This window comes from Mauremys mutica, chromosome 12 (genome assembly GCF_020497125.1).
Source record: "Mauremys mutica isolate MM-2020 ecotype Southern chromosome 12, ASM2049712v1, whole genome shotgun sequence".
Lineage (NCBI taxonomy): Eukaryota > Metazoa > Chordata > Testudines > Geoemydidae > Mauremys > Mauremys mutica.
Genome location: NC_059083.1, coordinates 15,705,020 through 15,720,348, shown reverse-complemented (window position 1 = coordinate 15,720,348; position 15,329 = coordinate 15,705,020). Strand labels below are relative to the sequence as shown.

Sequence of the window (15,329 nt, the reverse complement as noted above, 5' to 3'; positions counted from 1 at the left end):
TCTCAGAGCCTTGATCCTGGCTGTAGTGTAGACCTGCCCTAAATCTTTGCAGGACTGGTGCCTAATTACTTATAATTGATTAAATATCCCCTCAGATGTTTGCCCCTTTTCTCTCATTATCCGATGTTGACATCTCTCCTCTGATTTTTCCAACTTCCTCTCACATTATCACATATTGATCTAAAATCACTCCTTGCTCTTTCATTCTTGAACCTGGAGATTAAATCTCTTCAAACTTTGCCATTTTACCGCCAATGATTGAATATTGGCATAACAATTTCCTCCAATTCTAGATGTTTCTCCACACTCACCCTTTTTTAATTACAGTAATTTCTCTTGTCCTGGAGGAAAATTGTAGGAGTCAGCACACCAGACGGGAGACATTCTGGCACGGGGAGGGCAGGAACTGAAGGTTGTTTGGTCACATCCTTGGATTTTAATTTTGTTGGACAAGGCGTAGAGCAGGTATCTTGAAGATATCACAAGACGAATGACCATTTGCCAGAATAATCCTGTCTTACTTTATCTTTGCCTTTCCCTCACCCTTTGCCATCAGATTATAGTGTTCGAGTGGTGGGAAAATTATGAGTTATAGGGAGAGGGATAGCAGTGGTGAAGCACTGGAATGGGTTACCTAGGGAGGTGGTGGAATCTCCTTCCTTAGAGGTTTTTAAGGTCAGGCTTGACAAAGCCCTGGCTGGAATGATTTAGTTGGTGATTGGTCCTGCTTTGAGCAGGGGGTTGGACTAGATGACCTCCTGAGGTCCCTTCTAACCCTGATATTCTACGATTCTGCGCGAACCCGGCTGGACCAGTGTGAGAGTCACAGGGTGAGAAGCATGACTGAACTGGGGAAGGAAGTTACTGCCTGATCCCTGCAGTGATGGGAAATTCAGTCAGGAGGGGGAGAGAGCGTATAGGGAGGTGGAGAACTGTTAACTCACTGCCCTGAAGGCAGAAAGAGACAGGAAATGTCCTATGAACATTGGGTGAAGCCATCCCTGAATTCTAAAGGGATATGAACGACACTCCAAGCGTAGTGATAGGCCGGAGGGGTAGGGGTCATCCCCTATTTGTAAGAGGACAAGGCAGTGCAGAGTAGAGGAGGACTCTTGGGACATCAACAGGCTTGGCCAGCCCTGATGGGGCCAACCCCATCACTGAGCTGAGGATCATGAAAACCCATCTGGTGACCCCTTCCCCATCTACAGCATCAGCTTGAATGGGAATGAGGGAAACACTCCCTGTCCTCTGGCTCCCGTTCAACCTGAGCGCCTGGATTTCCTGCGCTGGGAGCATTTGTTGGGGTGACAGGATCCTGGCATCTCCCACAGATTCTCTGCACTTTTCTACCAACTCGGAAATGTTGCGCTGGTGCTGCAGGGACCAGAAGATGCAATTTGCTGGGCTGGGCGCTGGGTTGGGAGAGATGTTCTACCTGATTTCTTGCTTTGAAATAATAAAGTAGAATTTAGTTTCTCAAACTCCCAGAGCCCCTTGTCTTGAATAACTGAATAAAAAAGGCCTTGAAAGCCATCTGGGAAATCTCCTTGAGGGGGTATTTCCCCTGCTTTGAGGACTGCAGATTCCACAGCTGCCAGTTCTGTGGGGTTGCAGACCTTTCTGTGAGTCTGTGTGTGGGGGAAAAACTTTGTCTACAGGGGTAATTCCCCCCACCCCAGCTGTCATTTCATTATGTGACATTGCTCCAACTCCTCCACCATTCCCTCCAGGGTGGGTTGGAGGCAGAACATGGCAGGAGTGTGGAGAGCCAAGATCCCTATTAAAAAGCCGGGTTTAATATGTGGGGAAGGGCAGAGGTGCCGACTTCCTGAGTTTCCAGGGGGGGCTCGATCCCCGCTTTGCCCCTGGCCCTGCCCCCACTCCACCTCTCCCTCCAAGCCCCTCCCCTGCCTCTTCCTGCCCCCTCCACCCCAGTGCCTCCCAGGTGCTGCTGATCACTAGCAGGCCAGAAGCGCTTGGGGGTGGGGTGAGGGTGATTGGCAGGGCAGCTGGTGGGTGCTGAGCACCCACTATTTTTTCCCCCAGGTGCTCCAGCCCTGGAGCACCCACGGAGTCAGCGCCTATGGGGAAGGGGCTCTACACCTCCCCCTGCAGCACACGATGCTCTGAGAGGTGCGACATGGGCTCTGTTCCAGGGGAGCCTGTAACCTGAGCCCCGCTGCCCAGGGCTGAAGCCCTCAGGCTTTGGCTTCAGCCCCAGATCCCAGCAAGTCTAAGCCAGCCCTGGTGCCCCCAATCAAAGGGGCTCGCGACCCCCTTTGGGATCCTGACCCCCAGTCTGAGAACCGCTGCCTTCGTTGAAACACCAGCAAAGACACTTTTAACTGGGGTGAACCACTCGAATTCCGCCCCAGGATCCCCTACAGGCTTTCACGCCAGCTGCTGAGCGGAGTTAAAAGCTGAGTTGCCTTCTCTTCACTGCTATTTTAACCCAAATTAACACCACCTTTTTGGCGGGGTTTGCCAGAAAGGCAGATTGCCAAAGGACTATGCTTTCTCCTGAGGGCAAGGAAGGGCAGCAGGGCTGACAAAGCAGTTTTGTTGGGAGCACCCTCGCCTCCCCCCCTAAAAACTTGAGCAATATGTTACAGGCAGGGAAACGCCCTGTCGCTAACAAAGGCTAAGTCCTTTTCTGGGAAGAAGGAAATGAAACAAATTCTCTTTGGCACTCAGACGGAGTCATGGCTGCTGCCGATCCAGCAAAAACTTTTGAGGATGAAGCTTCTTGTCCCATCTGCCTGGAGTATTTTAATGATCCGGTGACTCTAGACTGCGGGCACAATTTCTGCCGAGCCTGCATCACCCAGTGCTGGGAGGGATCGGATACAGATGTCTTCTGCCCCTGCTGCATGGAGATCTTTCCCCAGGGGAACTTCCGGGCCAACAGACAGCTGGGGACTCTCGTAGACCTAATCATCAGACAGCTGAAGGATGAGCAACAACCGGCCAAGCTGGGAGGGGACGGGGTGTGCGGGAAACACGAGGAGGCTCTGAAACTGTTCTGCGAGGAGGATCAAACCCCCATCTGTGTGGTGTGCGACAGATCCCGGGAGCACAGAGCTCACACGGTGGTTCCCATTCAAGAGGCTGCCCAGGAGTACAAGGTGAGAGGGAATTTGTCTGTCTAGTGTGAATCACTTGATGATTCCCTGTTCTGTTCGTTCCCTCTGGGGTACCTGGCACTGGCCACTGTCGGAAGACAGGACACTGGGCTGGATGGACCTTTGGCCTGACCCAGTGTGGCCGTTCTCATGTGATTATAGCTGTATGCAGCGGTGGTGTAGTCGTGGTGGTCCTAGGATATTAAAGGGCCAAAGGGCCAATCTTTTATTGGACCAACTTCTGCTTGCAAGAAAGACAAGCTTCTGAGCTCACGCAGAGCTTTTCTCCAGAAGCTGGAAAGCTTGTCTCTCTGGCCAACGGCATTTGGCCCAATAAACCAGTGGTTCTCAACCAGTGGTACGCAGAGGTCTTCCAGGGGGTACAGCAACTCATCTAGAGATTTGCCTAGTTTTACAACAGGCTCCATAAAAAGCACTAGTGAAGTCAGGACCAGGGGTGAAAGTAACTTACAGGATTTACCGGTACTGCTGGAGTCCTGAGGGGGGCGTGGCCTCATCTGGAAGAGGCGGGGCCTCTCAAGATTTAAAGGCCCTGGGGCACCAGCTGTGGCTGGGAGACCCAGGGCCTTTAAATCAACCAGGGCCTCCCAGCTGCAGAGGTGGCTGGGAGCCCCAGGGGCTCACGGGCAAATTAAAGGGCTCAGGGCTCCAGCCGCCATGGAGCTCCGGGCCCTTTAAATCCCGACCGCAACTCCAGCTGGGATTTAAAGGGCTCGAGGCTCCCGCAGCTGCTGGGAGCCCCGAGCCTTGCCAGGCTGGGGCTGGGATTTAAAGGGCCTGGAGCTCCCGTGGCTGCGGGGAGCTCTGAGCCCTTTAAATCCCGGCCCCAGCCCAGCTGCCGAAGCTGCGGGTGGGATTTAAAGGGCTCTAGACTCTCCGCAGCGGCGGGGAGCTCCAAGCCCTTTAAATCCCGGCCCCAGCCCTGCCGCCGGAGCTGCGGGGAGCCCTGAGCCCTTTTAATCCCAGCCGCAGAAGCCGGTGCTATAGTAGTGGCTCTGACGCTTTTGTATTTTTAGGTCTGATTTTGTGAGCAAGTCGTTTTTAAGTGAGGTGAAACTTGGGGGTAGGCCAGACAAATCAGCCCCCTGTAAGGGGTACGGTCATCTGAAAAAGTCGAGAGCCACTGGAGGAAAAGATATTACCTCACCCACCTTGCCTCTCAGATTATAGCCAGGAAGTTAAAAGTTGTCTGCTCTAAGGAGGAATGAGGGTAGGGGGGTCATTTTGGTTCTGTGTTGTGGAATCCAGAACTAGGATGGAGTGATGGGACTGGTCATAACCCACACGTTTGTTACTGGAAATGAGAACATTCACCAAAGGGCAGCTGAAGTCTCATCCCACAGGCTACTGGTCTGGGTCATGTTTTCCAGTTGTTCTCACTAAGTGTCTTTAAACACAAACTTCTGTTCTCCAATTCTTTCAGGAGCAAATCTGGAGACGGCTGGATGTTCTGGAGAAAGGGAGAGAAGAGATTCTAGCTCTCATAGCGCGTGAAGAAGAGCAAAGGCAGGAACTGCTGGTAACTGCCACTGGTATCCTGTAGCCAGCAAATTCACACAGGGAAGTTCCCATGTGAGAAGAGGAAGGATGATTCAGTGGTTAGGATGCTAAGCCTGGGATACAGGAGAGCTGGGTTCATTGACCTGCTCTGCCCGGACTCCCTGGGTGGTTTTGGACAGTCATTGAGTTGCTCTGTGCCTCAGTTTACCCATCTGTAGCCTGGGGAGAATAGAACTTCCCTGTTCTGGGAGGGGAGTGGCATCTACTGGGTAGATCAGGGGAGGTCTGGGAGTTCGAATTCCTGGGTTCCATTCCTGACTCTGGGAGGGGAGTGGTATCTAGTGGTTAGAGCAGGGGAAGCTGGAAGTCAGGACACCTGGGTTCATTTTTAGCTGCGGAGGGGAGCAGCGTCTTGTGGCTAGAGAGCATGCGAGCTGGGAGTCAGGACTCCTGGGTTCTATCCTTACAGGAGTGTTGTGAAAATAAATACAGTAAAGACTGTGTGTTCTTCAAATACTACAGTGATGGCAACCATATAAATAACTTGTGACACTGAAGCACTAAGGACGTGTTGTCTAGAGACATTAAATATTTCCTCTTCGTAAAGCAAAGATCATCTTTTGCTTTAAAGGAATGAAGACTGCTCCAGGAAATGGAGAATGAGGGCAAAGGGTTTCGTTAAATATTTAAATCATGGTCATTAAACAGTGACTGGTTATCTCAGTTTTTCAGAGGCCCAATTTGAGACAAAAAGAGTAACTTAAATCCCATTTTTCTTCCTTGCAAGTTACTTTTACAATTACCCTGAAGAACACTTCAGACAATGGACAGTTTGCATGACTCTCTCTCTGTTCCTGGCCTGTCCCTGTCCATCACAGAGACAAATAGAAATTGACCGGGAGACGATGGGGTACCGATTTGAGAAACTGCACACATTTCTGCAAGAACAAGAGCGTCTCTTTCTGGCCTGGCTGGACGAGCTGGAGAAAGAGGTCACCGCCAGAAAGGATGAAAACGTCTGCCGACTCACCGAGGAGGTTTCCTGTCTCAACGCCCTGATTGGGCAGATGGAGGAGAAGTGTGAGCAGCCTGCGAGTGAATTCATGCAGGTGAGACTGTGCAAGAGACACCCCAGGCCCCGGGCAAGGAACGGAGGGCTCCCGAAGCCACCGTTGCAGGGCCCCGGGCGTCACTGGTCCCAACAGCGCTCTGCATCTGCGCAGCCCAAAAGGGAAATGATTTGGTTCTTTGAGGGCAGAAAAATCTTCCTTTGTCCTGAATGGAGTGGAAGAAAATTCCCCCGAAGGCCAAACCCCAAACGCTGGTCTCCATCAGAGAGCCACTGATGGAAACTACGAGATGAAGTCCTTCAGGGAGTGTGGATCCAGAATGCAGAGAACTGGGCATCAGACTGATTGTGATGCAGAGCGAATCCCCTCCAGAGCAGGGTGGGTGGGTAGCCAGTATGTGGCACTGAGCCCCCGTTTCTCTCTCTCTCTCTCCTCTAGGATGTCAGAAGCACTTTGAGCAGGTAGGTGGCTCCTTCTCACTCCCCCTTGTGCTTCCCAATGCTGGGAAGGGGCTCAGGCACCAGGTGAGGGACATGTCTCCTCAGGGCCCAGCAGGGAGCGGGTGGGACGGTCTCCCCGTGAAGCTTCTAATCTTCCCTCCATCCCCAATGTCCTGGGGCTGCCGCCATTTCCCCAGAGTCCAGACTGGCCCAGACCTTAGGGTCAGGTGACTCTGAGAACTCAGCTCCAGTCCCAGCTGTTCTCCCTGGTGCCTGGGTTGGGCCATCAGCTGGTGACACCCCAGGTCTCTCTCTCTCTCTAGATGTGAGATGGGCACATTCCAGGCTCCAGCGCCTGCTTCTCCTGAACTGAAATGGAGACTCTGGTTGTTTTCTCAAAATTTCGCTTTCCTCCAGGATGCGCTGAGGAAGCTGAAAGGTAACGGAGAGCTGGAGAAGTTCAGGAGGCGTGAGAGTGTTTACACAGGGGCTGGTCTGATTCGGATTTCACTGACGCTGGTTTCACATCATCCTAATTCTAGTGACTCCGGTGGGGTTAGTCTTGATTAACACCCGGGGCAAATCAGACCCAAGGTCTCTTTCTTATTGGGTGAGTGTGAAAGAGCCAAATCACCCTAAATGCCTGTAGCCTTTTATTTTATTTACAGTGAATTTAATAAAGTGGGATTACACCACTGTAGGTTCGGCTCTGGCGGCTACAGTGTCAAGCTTAACAGAGTGAAAGTCACCTCTGCTACTTGCTTCAGTTTTACAGTCTCTAGGAACACGTAATGACCAAGGGCAGTGACCACACAGACATTCACCAGTACAAGGGCTAGTCTGATTTACACGTTTTATTAAAGTGACCATTAAAGTTATGAGTACCCAGGCATATAGAAATTCCATACAGACCTATGCACAAGTTACAAACATAGTTATACTCACATCCTCCTAGATAGTGTTAGGGTCTGATGGGTCTCTCATGGATTGATCATCAATAGAGGGATGGTTCCTGATGGATTTCCCAGAGGGAGCTCTCAATTTTCCTAATGCAGGCACCCTCTTTTTTATAATGTGATTCTTTCTATACCTCATTAGCATTTCTGCACATAGTGCACTCTGGGGTTAGAAAACAGTGACTACCAAGTATCTTGTAAGCAAAAAATTACTTTTACCGTTAATTTTTTGCAACATCGCTCATTGATACATCTTTTCCCGTAATCTTAGGGCATCAGGTTATTCTTTGGTCACTTACTTATATATATTATACCATTTCTTAACTCTACAGCCTAGTATGGTTAAGCTAAAATCTTACAGGCCTCAGCCGGTAGGCCTTGTGTTTCAGCCCTACGTACTTAGATAAGACATAATTATCCCTTCTAACTACTAATCAATCTATAAGTCTATAATTGTACAATTTAACTCCAACATACAACGATTATATATAATATGCTAGTTATACCATCACACAATAAATGAACAATAAACTAAAATCACTGGCTACATGTGGTTTCTTAACTAGCCCATATAAAATTTCAAGTCACTAGAAAGATTTGTCAGTAGGTTTTCAGTGCTGTCTCTTCCTCTGTCCAGCCCCTCGTTCCCCTCTTGTGACTAAGTCCATGATAGTCATCGACAAAATCTGATCTCCTCTCTGCTCTTCTTCCTTTAGTGAATCTGTTGCCTGAACCGAAACCGGACAGAGGTAAATTTCTAAGGGGTCGTTGGGACACTGGCATTATTGATGGGACTGTTTTCCTGATGTGAGGAGAACACGTTTGTTTTGGGACATCAGAAGCAGCAGGAATCAAACTGATTGCTGGAGTCAGGGCTACAAAAAGGACCTCGCACTGCCAGAGCCTCTAGGAATCTCTGTCATTGGAGATTTTTAAGAGCAGGTTGGACAGACACCTGTCAGGGATGGTCGACTCTAGATAATGTTTGGTCCTGCCTTGAGTGCAGGGGACTGGAGTAGAAGACCTGCCGAGGTCCTTTCCAGTCCTACTGTTCTGTGATTCTAAGCAATACCCACTGCAGGGGGTTACTACTAGCTACTACGTTATTGTCAACTCCTGTGATTTTAATCTCATGTCTCATGGAGTTGGTGTATTTTTAAGATCCAGCTCTTGGACTCAAGTGATTATGGGAAAAATCTCATTTTCATTTACTATTTTAAAAAAAAATTCTAGCCCTTGTGGCTGCAGAGAAACTCCACCCCTGAAAATATGACCACCAGGCATCTTAAAGGCTCAGAAAGGAGGAGGAAGACAGCAAGAACCCCATGATTATTTTTAAAAGAAAATCCCATTGATTGGGGTTGGGCTGATTCACGTCTGAATGTTTGGGTTTGGTGATGCTTCCAGACAGGCAGGGCCCATTTTACGACTGACTCAGTTACTGTTTAACAATCAGATCGGACGGGAAAGGAAATTGTATCTGTGATTTGAAGGACAGAAGTTGATCAGAGGAAAAAAAATGGGTGAGGGGGGAAAATGGAAAATAGGCTCGGAGAGGGGCTGTAACAAATTACCGCGAGTGGCCACAAGATGGCAGCAGAACCTAAGGCATGAGACAGCCCTTGCTGTGCTGCATGTTGAAGCAAACCTTGCCCCGCAGGTGAGCTCTGCCTCCAACACGGATTTTTTTAATTCTCTCTCTTTGCAGCTGAAGTGACTCTGGATCCAGACACGGCAAATCCCTGGCTCGCCGTGTCCGCGGATGGCAAAAGTGTGCACTGGGGAGTCGCCTGGCAGGATCTGCCCGACCATCCCGAGAGATTTGACCCTGCTCCCTGCGTGCTGGCCTCTGAGGGCTTTGCCTCTGGGAGGCATTCCTGGGAGGTGGAAGTTGGAGAAGGGGCAGTCTGGGTCGTGGGAGTAGCCCTGGAGCCTGTTAAGAGGAAAGGCGCGAGCACGTTTACACCGGAGCAGAGGGTCTGGGCCGTGCGGAAATACTGGGAACAGCACTGGGCCCTCACCTGCCCTGAAACTCCTTTGTATCTACATGGGGTCCCTAGGAGGATCCGGATTTATGTGGACTATGAAGGGGGGTTGGTGGCGTTTTATGATGCTGGCAACGAGGCCCCGATCTTCACTTTCCCACCAGCCCCTTTTGTGGGGGAGAAAATCCGCCCGTTCTTTGAGCTGCTGAGTACAGGCTCCCAGATCAAACTGTGCCCCTGAGACACAGGATAAACCATCCCAGATTGGCCTTGGTCCTACATACATTAGTAATAGGGCTTTTCCATAGAAGCAATCAGTATGGTTGCCTCAGGGATGGTTTTGTCACCAGTGGGGGAGAAGATGGTCCTCAGAATGATAAATAAAAAGCTGGTGAAGTAAACAATCAATTAGGATGTGCACCACACTATGAGAGACGTCTGGAGGAGCCCTGGCATGCAGATCACAGGGGAGATTTAAAGATGAATATGTACGTGTCCACAGTACTTCAGCACCTACAGGCCCCAGCTGAGATCAGGGCCCTGTTGTGCCGGGCACTGCACAGACAGGGAGAAAGAGTCCCTGCCCAGCTGAGATCAGGAATCCATTGTACAGAGCATAGGTACCGACTCTGTGGGTGCTCTGGGGCTGGAGCACCCATGGTGAAAAAATTGGTGGGTGCTGATCTCCGCCTCCTCCTCCTCCCCTGAGGGTGCCGGGTGCCCGCTTTTCCCCCCCTTGCTCCCAGCGCTTGTGACGCAAAATAGCTGATTCGCGCAGCAAGCGCTGGGAGGGAGGGGGAATGTGGAGCGCTCGGGGAAGAGGCAGGGCCGGGATTTGGGGAAGGGATCCAATGGGGCAGAGAGGGGGCAGGAACTTTGGTGAAGGGTTGGAATGGGGGCGGGACAGGGGCACGCAAGTACCCACCAGCACCAGGGAAAGTTGGCACCTATGGCACAGAGTATGAAACAGTCTATGCCAGATGATCCCTCACTCTCACAGATCTTGGGAGACAGGCTAGTCCTCGCTTACAGACAGCCTCCAACCTAGAGTGAATACTCACCAGCAACCACACACCATACAACATAAACACTAACCCAGGAACCTATCCTTGCAACAAAGCCCAATGCCAACTCTGTCCACATATCTATTCAGGGGACACCATCATAGGACCTAACCACATTAGCCACACCATCAGAGGCTCGTTCACCTGCACATCTACCAATGTGATATATGCCATCATGTGCCAGCAATGCCCCTCTGCCATGGACATTGGCCAAACCGGACAGTCTCTATGCAAAAGAATAAATGGACACAAATCTGACATTAGGAATCATAACATTCAAAAACCAGTGGGAGAACACTTCAGCCTTTTTAACCATTCAGTGACAGACTTGAAGGTGGCAATTTTTCAACAAAAAGTCTTCAAAAACAGACTCCAAAGAGAGACTGTTGAACTCGAATTAATATGCAAATTAGAGACAATTAACTTAGGTTTAAACAGAGACTGGGAATGGTAGGGTCATTACACTAATTGAATCTATTTCCCCATGTTAAGTTCTCCTCACACCTTCTATGGGTCATCTCGATTATCACTTCAAAGGTTTTTTTTCTCCTGCTGACGATAGCTCATCTCAATTGATTGGCCTCTTACAGTTGGTAGGGCTGCTTCCATCTTTTCATGTTCTCTGTATGTATAAATATCTCCTGTCTGTGTGTTCTGTTCTAGGCATGCGAAGAAGTGGGCTGTAGCCCATGAAAGCTCATGCTGAAATAAATGTGTTAGTCTCTAAGGAGCCACAAGTACTCCTGTTCTTTTTGCAGATACAGACTAAGGCCTGGTCTACACTAGGAGTTTATGTCAAATTTAGCAGCGTTAATTCGATTTAACCGTGCAACCGTCCACACCAGGAAGCTAATTAGTTCGACCTAGAGGGCTCTTTAGTTCGAATTCGGTACTCCACCCCGACGAGGGGAGTAGCGCTAAATTCGACATGGCTATGTCGAGTTAGCCTATGTGTGGACGGAAATCGACCTTAGTATCTCCGGGAGCTATCCCACAGTGCACCACTGTGTTGACGCTCTGGACAGCAGTCCAAGCTCAGATGTTCTGATCAGCCATACAGGAAAAGCCCCGGGAAAATTTGAATTCCTTTTCCTGTCTGGCCAGTTTGAATCTCAATTCCTGGTTGGACATCAGGGCGAGCTCAGCAGCACCGGCAACGATGCAGAGCTCTCCAGCAGAGGGGTCCATGCAATCTCAGAGTAGAAAGAGGGCCCCAGCATGGACTGACCGGGAAGTCTTGGATCTGATCGCTGTGTGGGGCGATGAGTCTGTGCTTTCGGAGCTGCGCTCCAAAAAACGGAATGCAAAGACCTACGAGAAGGTCTCCAAAGCCATGGCACTCAGAGGATACAGCCGGGATGCAACGCAGTGCCGCGTGAAAATCAAGGACCTGAGACAAGGCTACCAAAAAATCAAAGCGGCAAACAGACGCTCTGGAGCCCAGCCCCAGACATGCCGCTTCTACGAGGCACTGCATGCCATTCTCGGTGGGTCTGCCACCACTGCCCCACCAGTGACCGTGGACTCTGAGGATGGGATAGTGTCGACGGGCTGTTTCTTGGCGATGTTCGTGGATGGGGAAGATGAGGAAGGGTTTGTGGAGGACGAGGCAGGCGCCAGCGCTTACAATACTGCTTTCCCCGACAGCCAGGATCTCTTCATCAGCCTCACAGAGATCCCCTACCAACCCTCCCCGGCCGTTAACCCGGACTCTGAATCAGGGGAAGGATCAGTCGGTAAGTGCTATAAACATGTAAACATTTATTTTTAAAAAAACAGGAATAAAAACTATATGAAAAGAAGGTCAATGCATATGGGGATAGAACAGAAATCCTCTTGGGACAGTTCTACGAAGCTCTCTGAGAGGTACTCGAAAAGCCTCCGCAGGAGGTTCCTGGGGAGAGGTGCCTTATTGGGTGCTCTGTGGAAGCACACTCTTCCGCGCCAGGCTATCCTCAGGTACAGTGGGAGCATTGCCTCGACGAGCATGGCAGCATAGGGCCCTGGTCTGTGCAGGCTTTCATGCAGCATGCGCTCTCTGTCTCTCTTAGTGACCCGCCTCAGGGTGATCTCGCTCGGCGACTGCAGCATCTAATTAGGGGAATTAGTGTAATGTTACTATTGGGAATGCTTGACTTTTCCTTTGCATAACAATGACCGTCGTTTAACAGCCACGTGGTGGAGGCTGCAGAGGGAAAGCATACAGGGATCTTTCCCAGGGACAGCCGCGAGGGGGTGGAACAGGGTCAGACTTTATGCTTTCCAGATTGCCTGCAGCAGGAGGGCACTGCTATCCATTAACTGTTAAGCAGCCTAAAGTTTACGGCTTACCAGGCCTGGCTGCTACACGGATTCTGCTGTCCTGCCCCGCTTGTCTGATCTCCAGTGCAAGACCCCAGGCAATGAAAGCGAATGCCGAAAGTTCGAACTTGTCCTGAGAGCGCATGAGATAGGTGCCGTGTATGGTCTTGTTCACAGAAACAGACTAGACTGTGTTCAGTGTTCGCAAACATGTATCTTTGCAAGGAAATCACTTCCTTTTTCCCATCACACAGCTGTGGCTGTTTCCCGACCTGCCCCGGCATCCCCCTCACAGAGGCTGGTGCAGATTAGGCAGCGAAAGAAAAAGACTTGGGACAAGATGTTCGCTGAACTGATGGCCTGCTCCAGAGCCGAGGTGGCCCAGCAGAGCCAGTGGAGGGAGACCCTCTCTCAGCAGCAGCGCTCACACAGCGAACGGGAGGACAGGTGGCGGCAGGAAGACCAGCAGGCGACTCAGACGCTGCTTGGACTAATGAGGGAGCAAACGGACACGCTCCGGCGCCTTGTGGATGTTCTGCAGGACCGCAGGCAGGAGGAGAGAGCCCCCCTGAACTGTATCTGCAACCGCCCTCCCCTGCCACAAAGTCCTGTCCCCCCCTCACCCAAAATCACAAGAAGGAGGGGCGCTAGGGGCCGTGAAAACTGTCACTCCACCCCAGCAGAGCGCTCATGTAACAAACAGCTCTCATTCCCTAAAGTATGAGAATTGCTTCCCTTCCTGGCTCACCCGATCCAAAATCCCAGTTTCATCCCCCAACTGTGTAGTTGAGTATTAAAAATAGTTTGCTGTTCATTACTGTTTCCGTCATGTTTCTTTGCAGAAGACTGTGTGAAGGGGAGATAGGGGTTTGTTAATTGCATAGGACAGCCACCATTACCAGAGTACAGACATGGGGGCAGGATCAACAGCAGGTCACACACAGAGTGCAGTCACTAGGCACCCGGGTCACTCTGGGAGGTGTCTGCTGCCCCAGGTCAGTCTGGGAGGTGTCTGCTGCCCCAGGGTCCGAGCGCCTGGCATCCACAAATGGCAAGGCAGGCTGCCCTTACCATGCCCTTCCACCCTAGCCATGAGCCTCTCTGATGCCCTGAGCCCCAGCCAGAGCCATCATCCCCCTACACCTACTCACCCTTCCCACACACCCCTCACCCCTTCCTGCAAACCCACCCCTTCCTGCACACCCTCCTGTAACCGTCCTCCCCCCAGAGACCGCTGTAGGAGCAGGAGCCTATCATTCCTCGAGTGTAGAAGCGGTCTGTACATCACTGCACACCGTACCCACCACAGTCTGCATCCCTGTTTGAACCCTTTAACGCAAATTCGTTAGTAAAGAAAACTTTGTTAATAAAAAATGTTCCAATAACTTTATTTTTAAACGTCTGTTGGAAGGGGGGAAACCTGGTGAACGGGGTATGTAACCGCTGAAAAAAGTCAATACTAACTGAAACAGGGGCAGGTTCAGCTTCTCTGTAAAGAGACTGGACAGTCATAGGTTACCCTGCTCTCTGAGGAACCTAGCTTTCAAAGCCTCCCGGATGCACAGCGCTTCCCGCTGGGCTCTTCTAATCGCACGGGTGTCTGGCTGAGCGTAATCAGCAGCCAGGCGATTTGCCTCAACCTCCCATCCCGCCATAAAGGTCTCCCCCTTGCTCTCACAGAGATTGTGGAGCACACAGCAAGCTGCAATAACAACGGGGATATTGGTTTCGCTGAGATCCGAGCGAGTCAATAAGCTCCTCCATCTCCCCTTGAGACGTCCGAAAGCACACTCCACCACCATTCTGCACTTGCTCAGCCGGTAGTTGAAGAGCTCCTTGTCACTGTCCAGGGCGCCTGTATAGGGCTTCATGAGCCAGGGCATTAGTGGGTAGGCTGGGTCCCCGAGGATCACTGTAGGCATCTCCACATCCCCAACAGTTATTTTGTGGTCCAGGAAGAAACTACCTTCCTGCAGGCGTCTAAACAGACAAGAGTTCCTGAAAACACGTGCGTCATGAACCTTGCCCGGCCACCCGACGTAGATGTTGGTAAAACGTCCCCTATGGTCTACCAGTGCTTGCAGCACCATTGAAAAGTAGCCCTTTCGGTTAATGTACTCGCTGGCCTGGTGTGCTGGTGCCAGGATAGGGATGTGAGTCCCATCTATAGCCCCACCGCAGTTTGGGAATCCCATCACGGCAAAGCCATCTATGATGTCCTGGACGTTTCCGAGAGTCACTACCTTTGAGAGCAGTTGCTCAACGATTGCGTGGGCTACTTCAATCACAGCAACCCCCACGGTAGATTTGCCCACGCCAAAGTGGTTCGCCACTGACCGGTAGCTGTCTGGCGTTGCAAGTTTCCAGAGGGCTATGGCCACTCGCTTCTGCACACTCAGGGCTGCTCGCATCCGGGTGTCCTGGCGCTTCAGGGCAGGGGACAGCAAGTCACAGAGTTCAAGGAAAGTGCCCTTACGCATCCTGAAGTTTCGCAGCCACTGTGATTCATCCCAGACCTGCAGCACTATGCGGTCCCACCAGTCCATGCTTGTTTCCCGGGCCCAGAATCGCCGTCCCATAGTATGAACGTGACCCATTGCCACCATGATCTCCGCGGCGCGGGGTCCCGTGCTTTGTGAGAGGTCTGTGTCACTCTGACACTTCACGTCCTCACCGCGCTGCCGGAGCCTCCTCGCCCGATTTCTCAGCAGCTGACTGTGGAAGAGGTGGACGATAAGGTGTGAGGAGTTGACAACAGCCATAAGTGCAGCGATGATCGCAGCGGGCTCCCTGCTCGCAGTGCTGTGGTGTCCGCGCTGTCACTGACCAGAAAAGTGCGCAGATTTCCCGCCGGCGCTTTCAGGGAG

General features: G+C 51.2%; 1 protein-coding gene across 1 annotated transcript; it reads left to right on the top strand.

Annotated features, from left to right (window-relative positions):
• The first annotated feature begins 2,705 nt into the window (after positions 1-2,705).
• LOC123345758 (zinc finger protein RFP-like) lies at positions 2,706-9,824 on the top strand. Its single transcript, XM_044982808.1, has 7 exons — positions 2,706-3,128; positions 4,570-4,665; positions 5,525-5,755; positions 6,155-6,177; positions 6,480-6,595; positions 7,829-7,861; positions 8,821-9,824. The coding sequence occupies exons 1-7, from the start codon at positions 2,706-2,708 to the stop codon at positions 9,336-9,338; spliced, it is 1,440 nt and encodes a 479-aa protein (XP_044838743.1). The 3' UTR covers positions 9,339-9,824.
• Positions 9,825-15,329: the final 5,505 nt, after the last annotated feature.

Bases quoted from the DNA above. Each gene is read 5' to 3' on its own strand.
- LOC123345758 (XM_044982808.1), top strand. From the start codon at position 2,706: ATGGCTGCTGCCGATCCAGCAAAAACTTTTGAGGATGAAGCTTCTTGT. The intron at 4,666-5,524 runs GTAACTGCCACT...TGTCCATCACAG, and splicing joins AGCAAAGGCAGGAACTGCTG to AGACAAATAGAAATTGACCG. The intron at 7,862-8,820 runs GTAAATTTCTAA...CTCTCTTTGCAG, and splicing joins TGAACCGAAACCGGACAGAG to CTGAAGTGACTCTGGATCCA.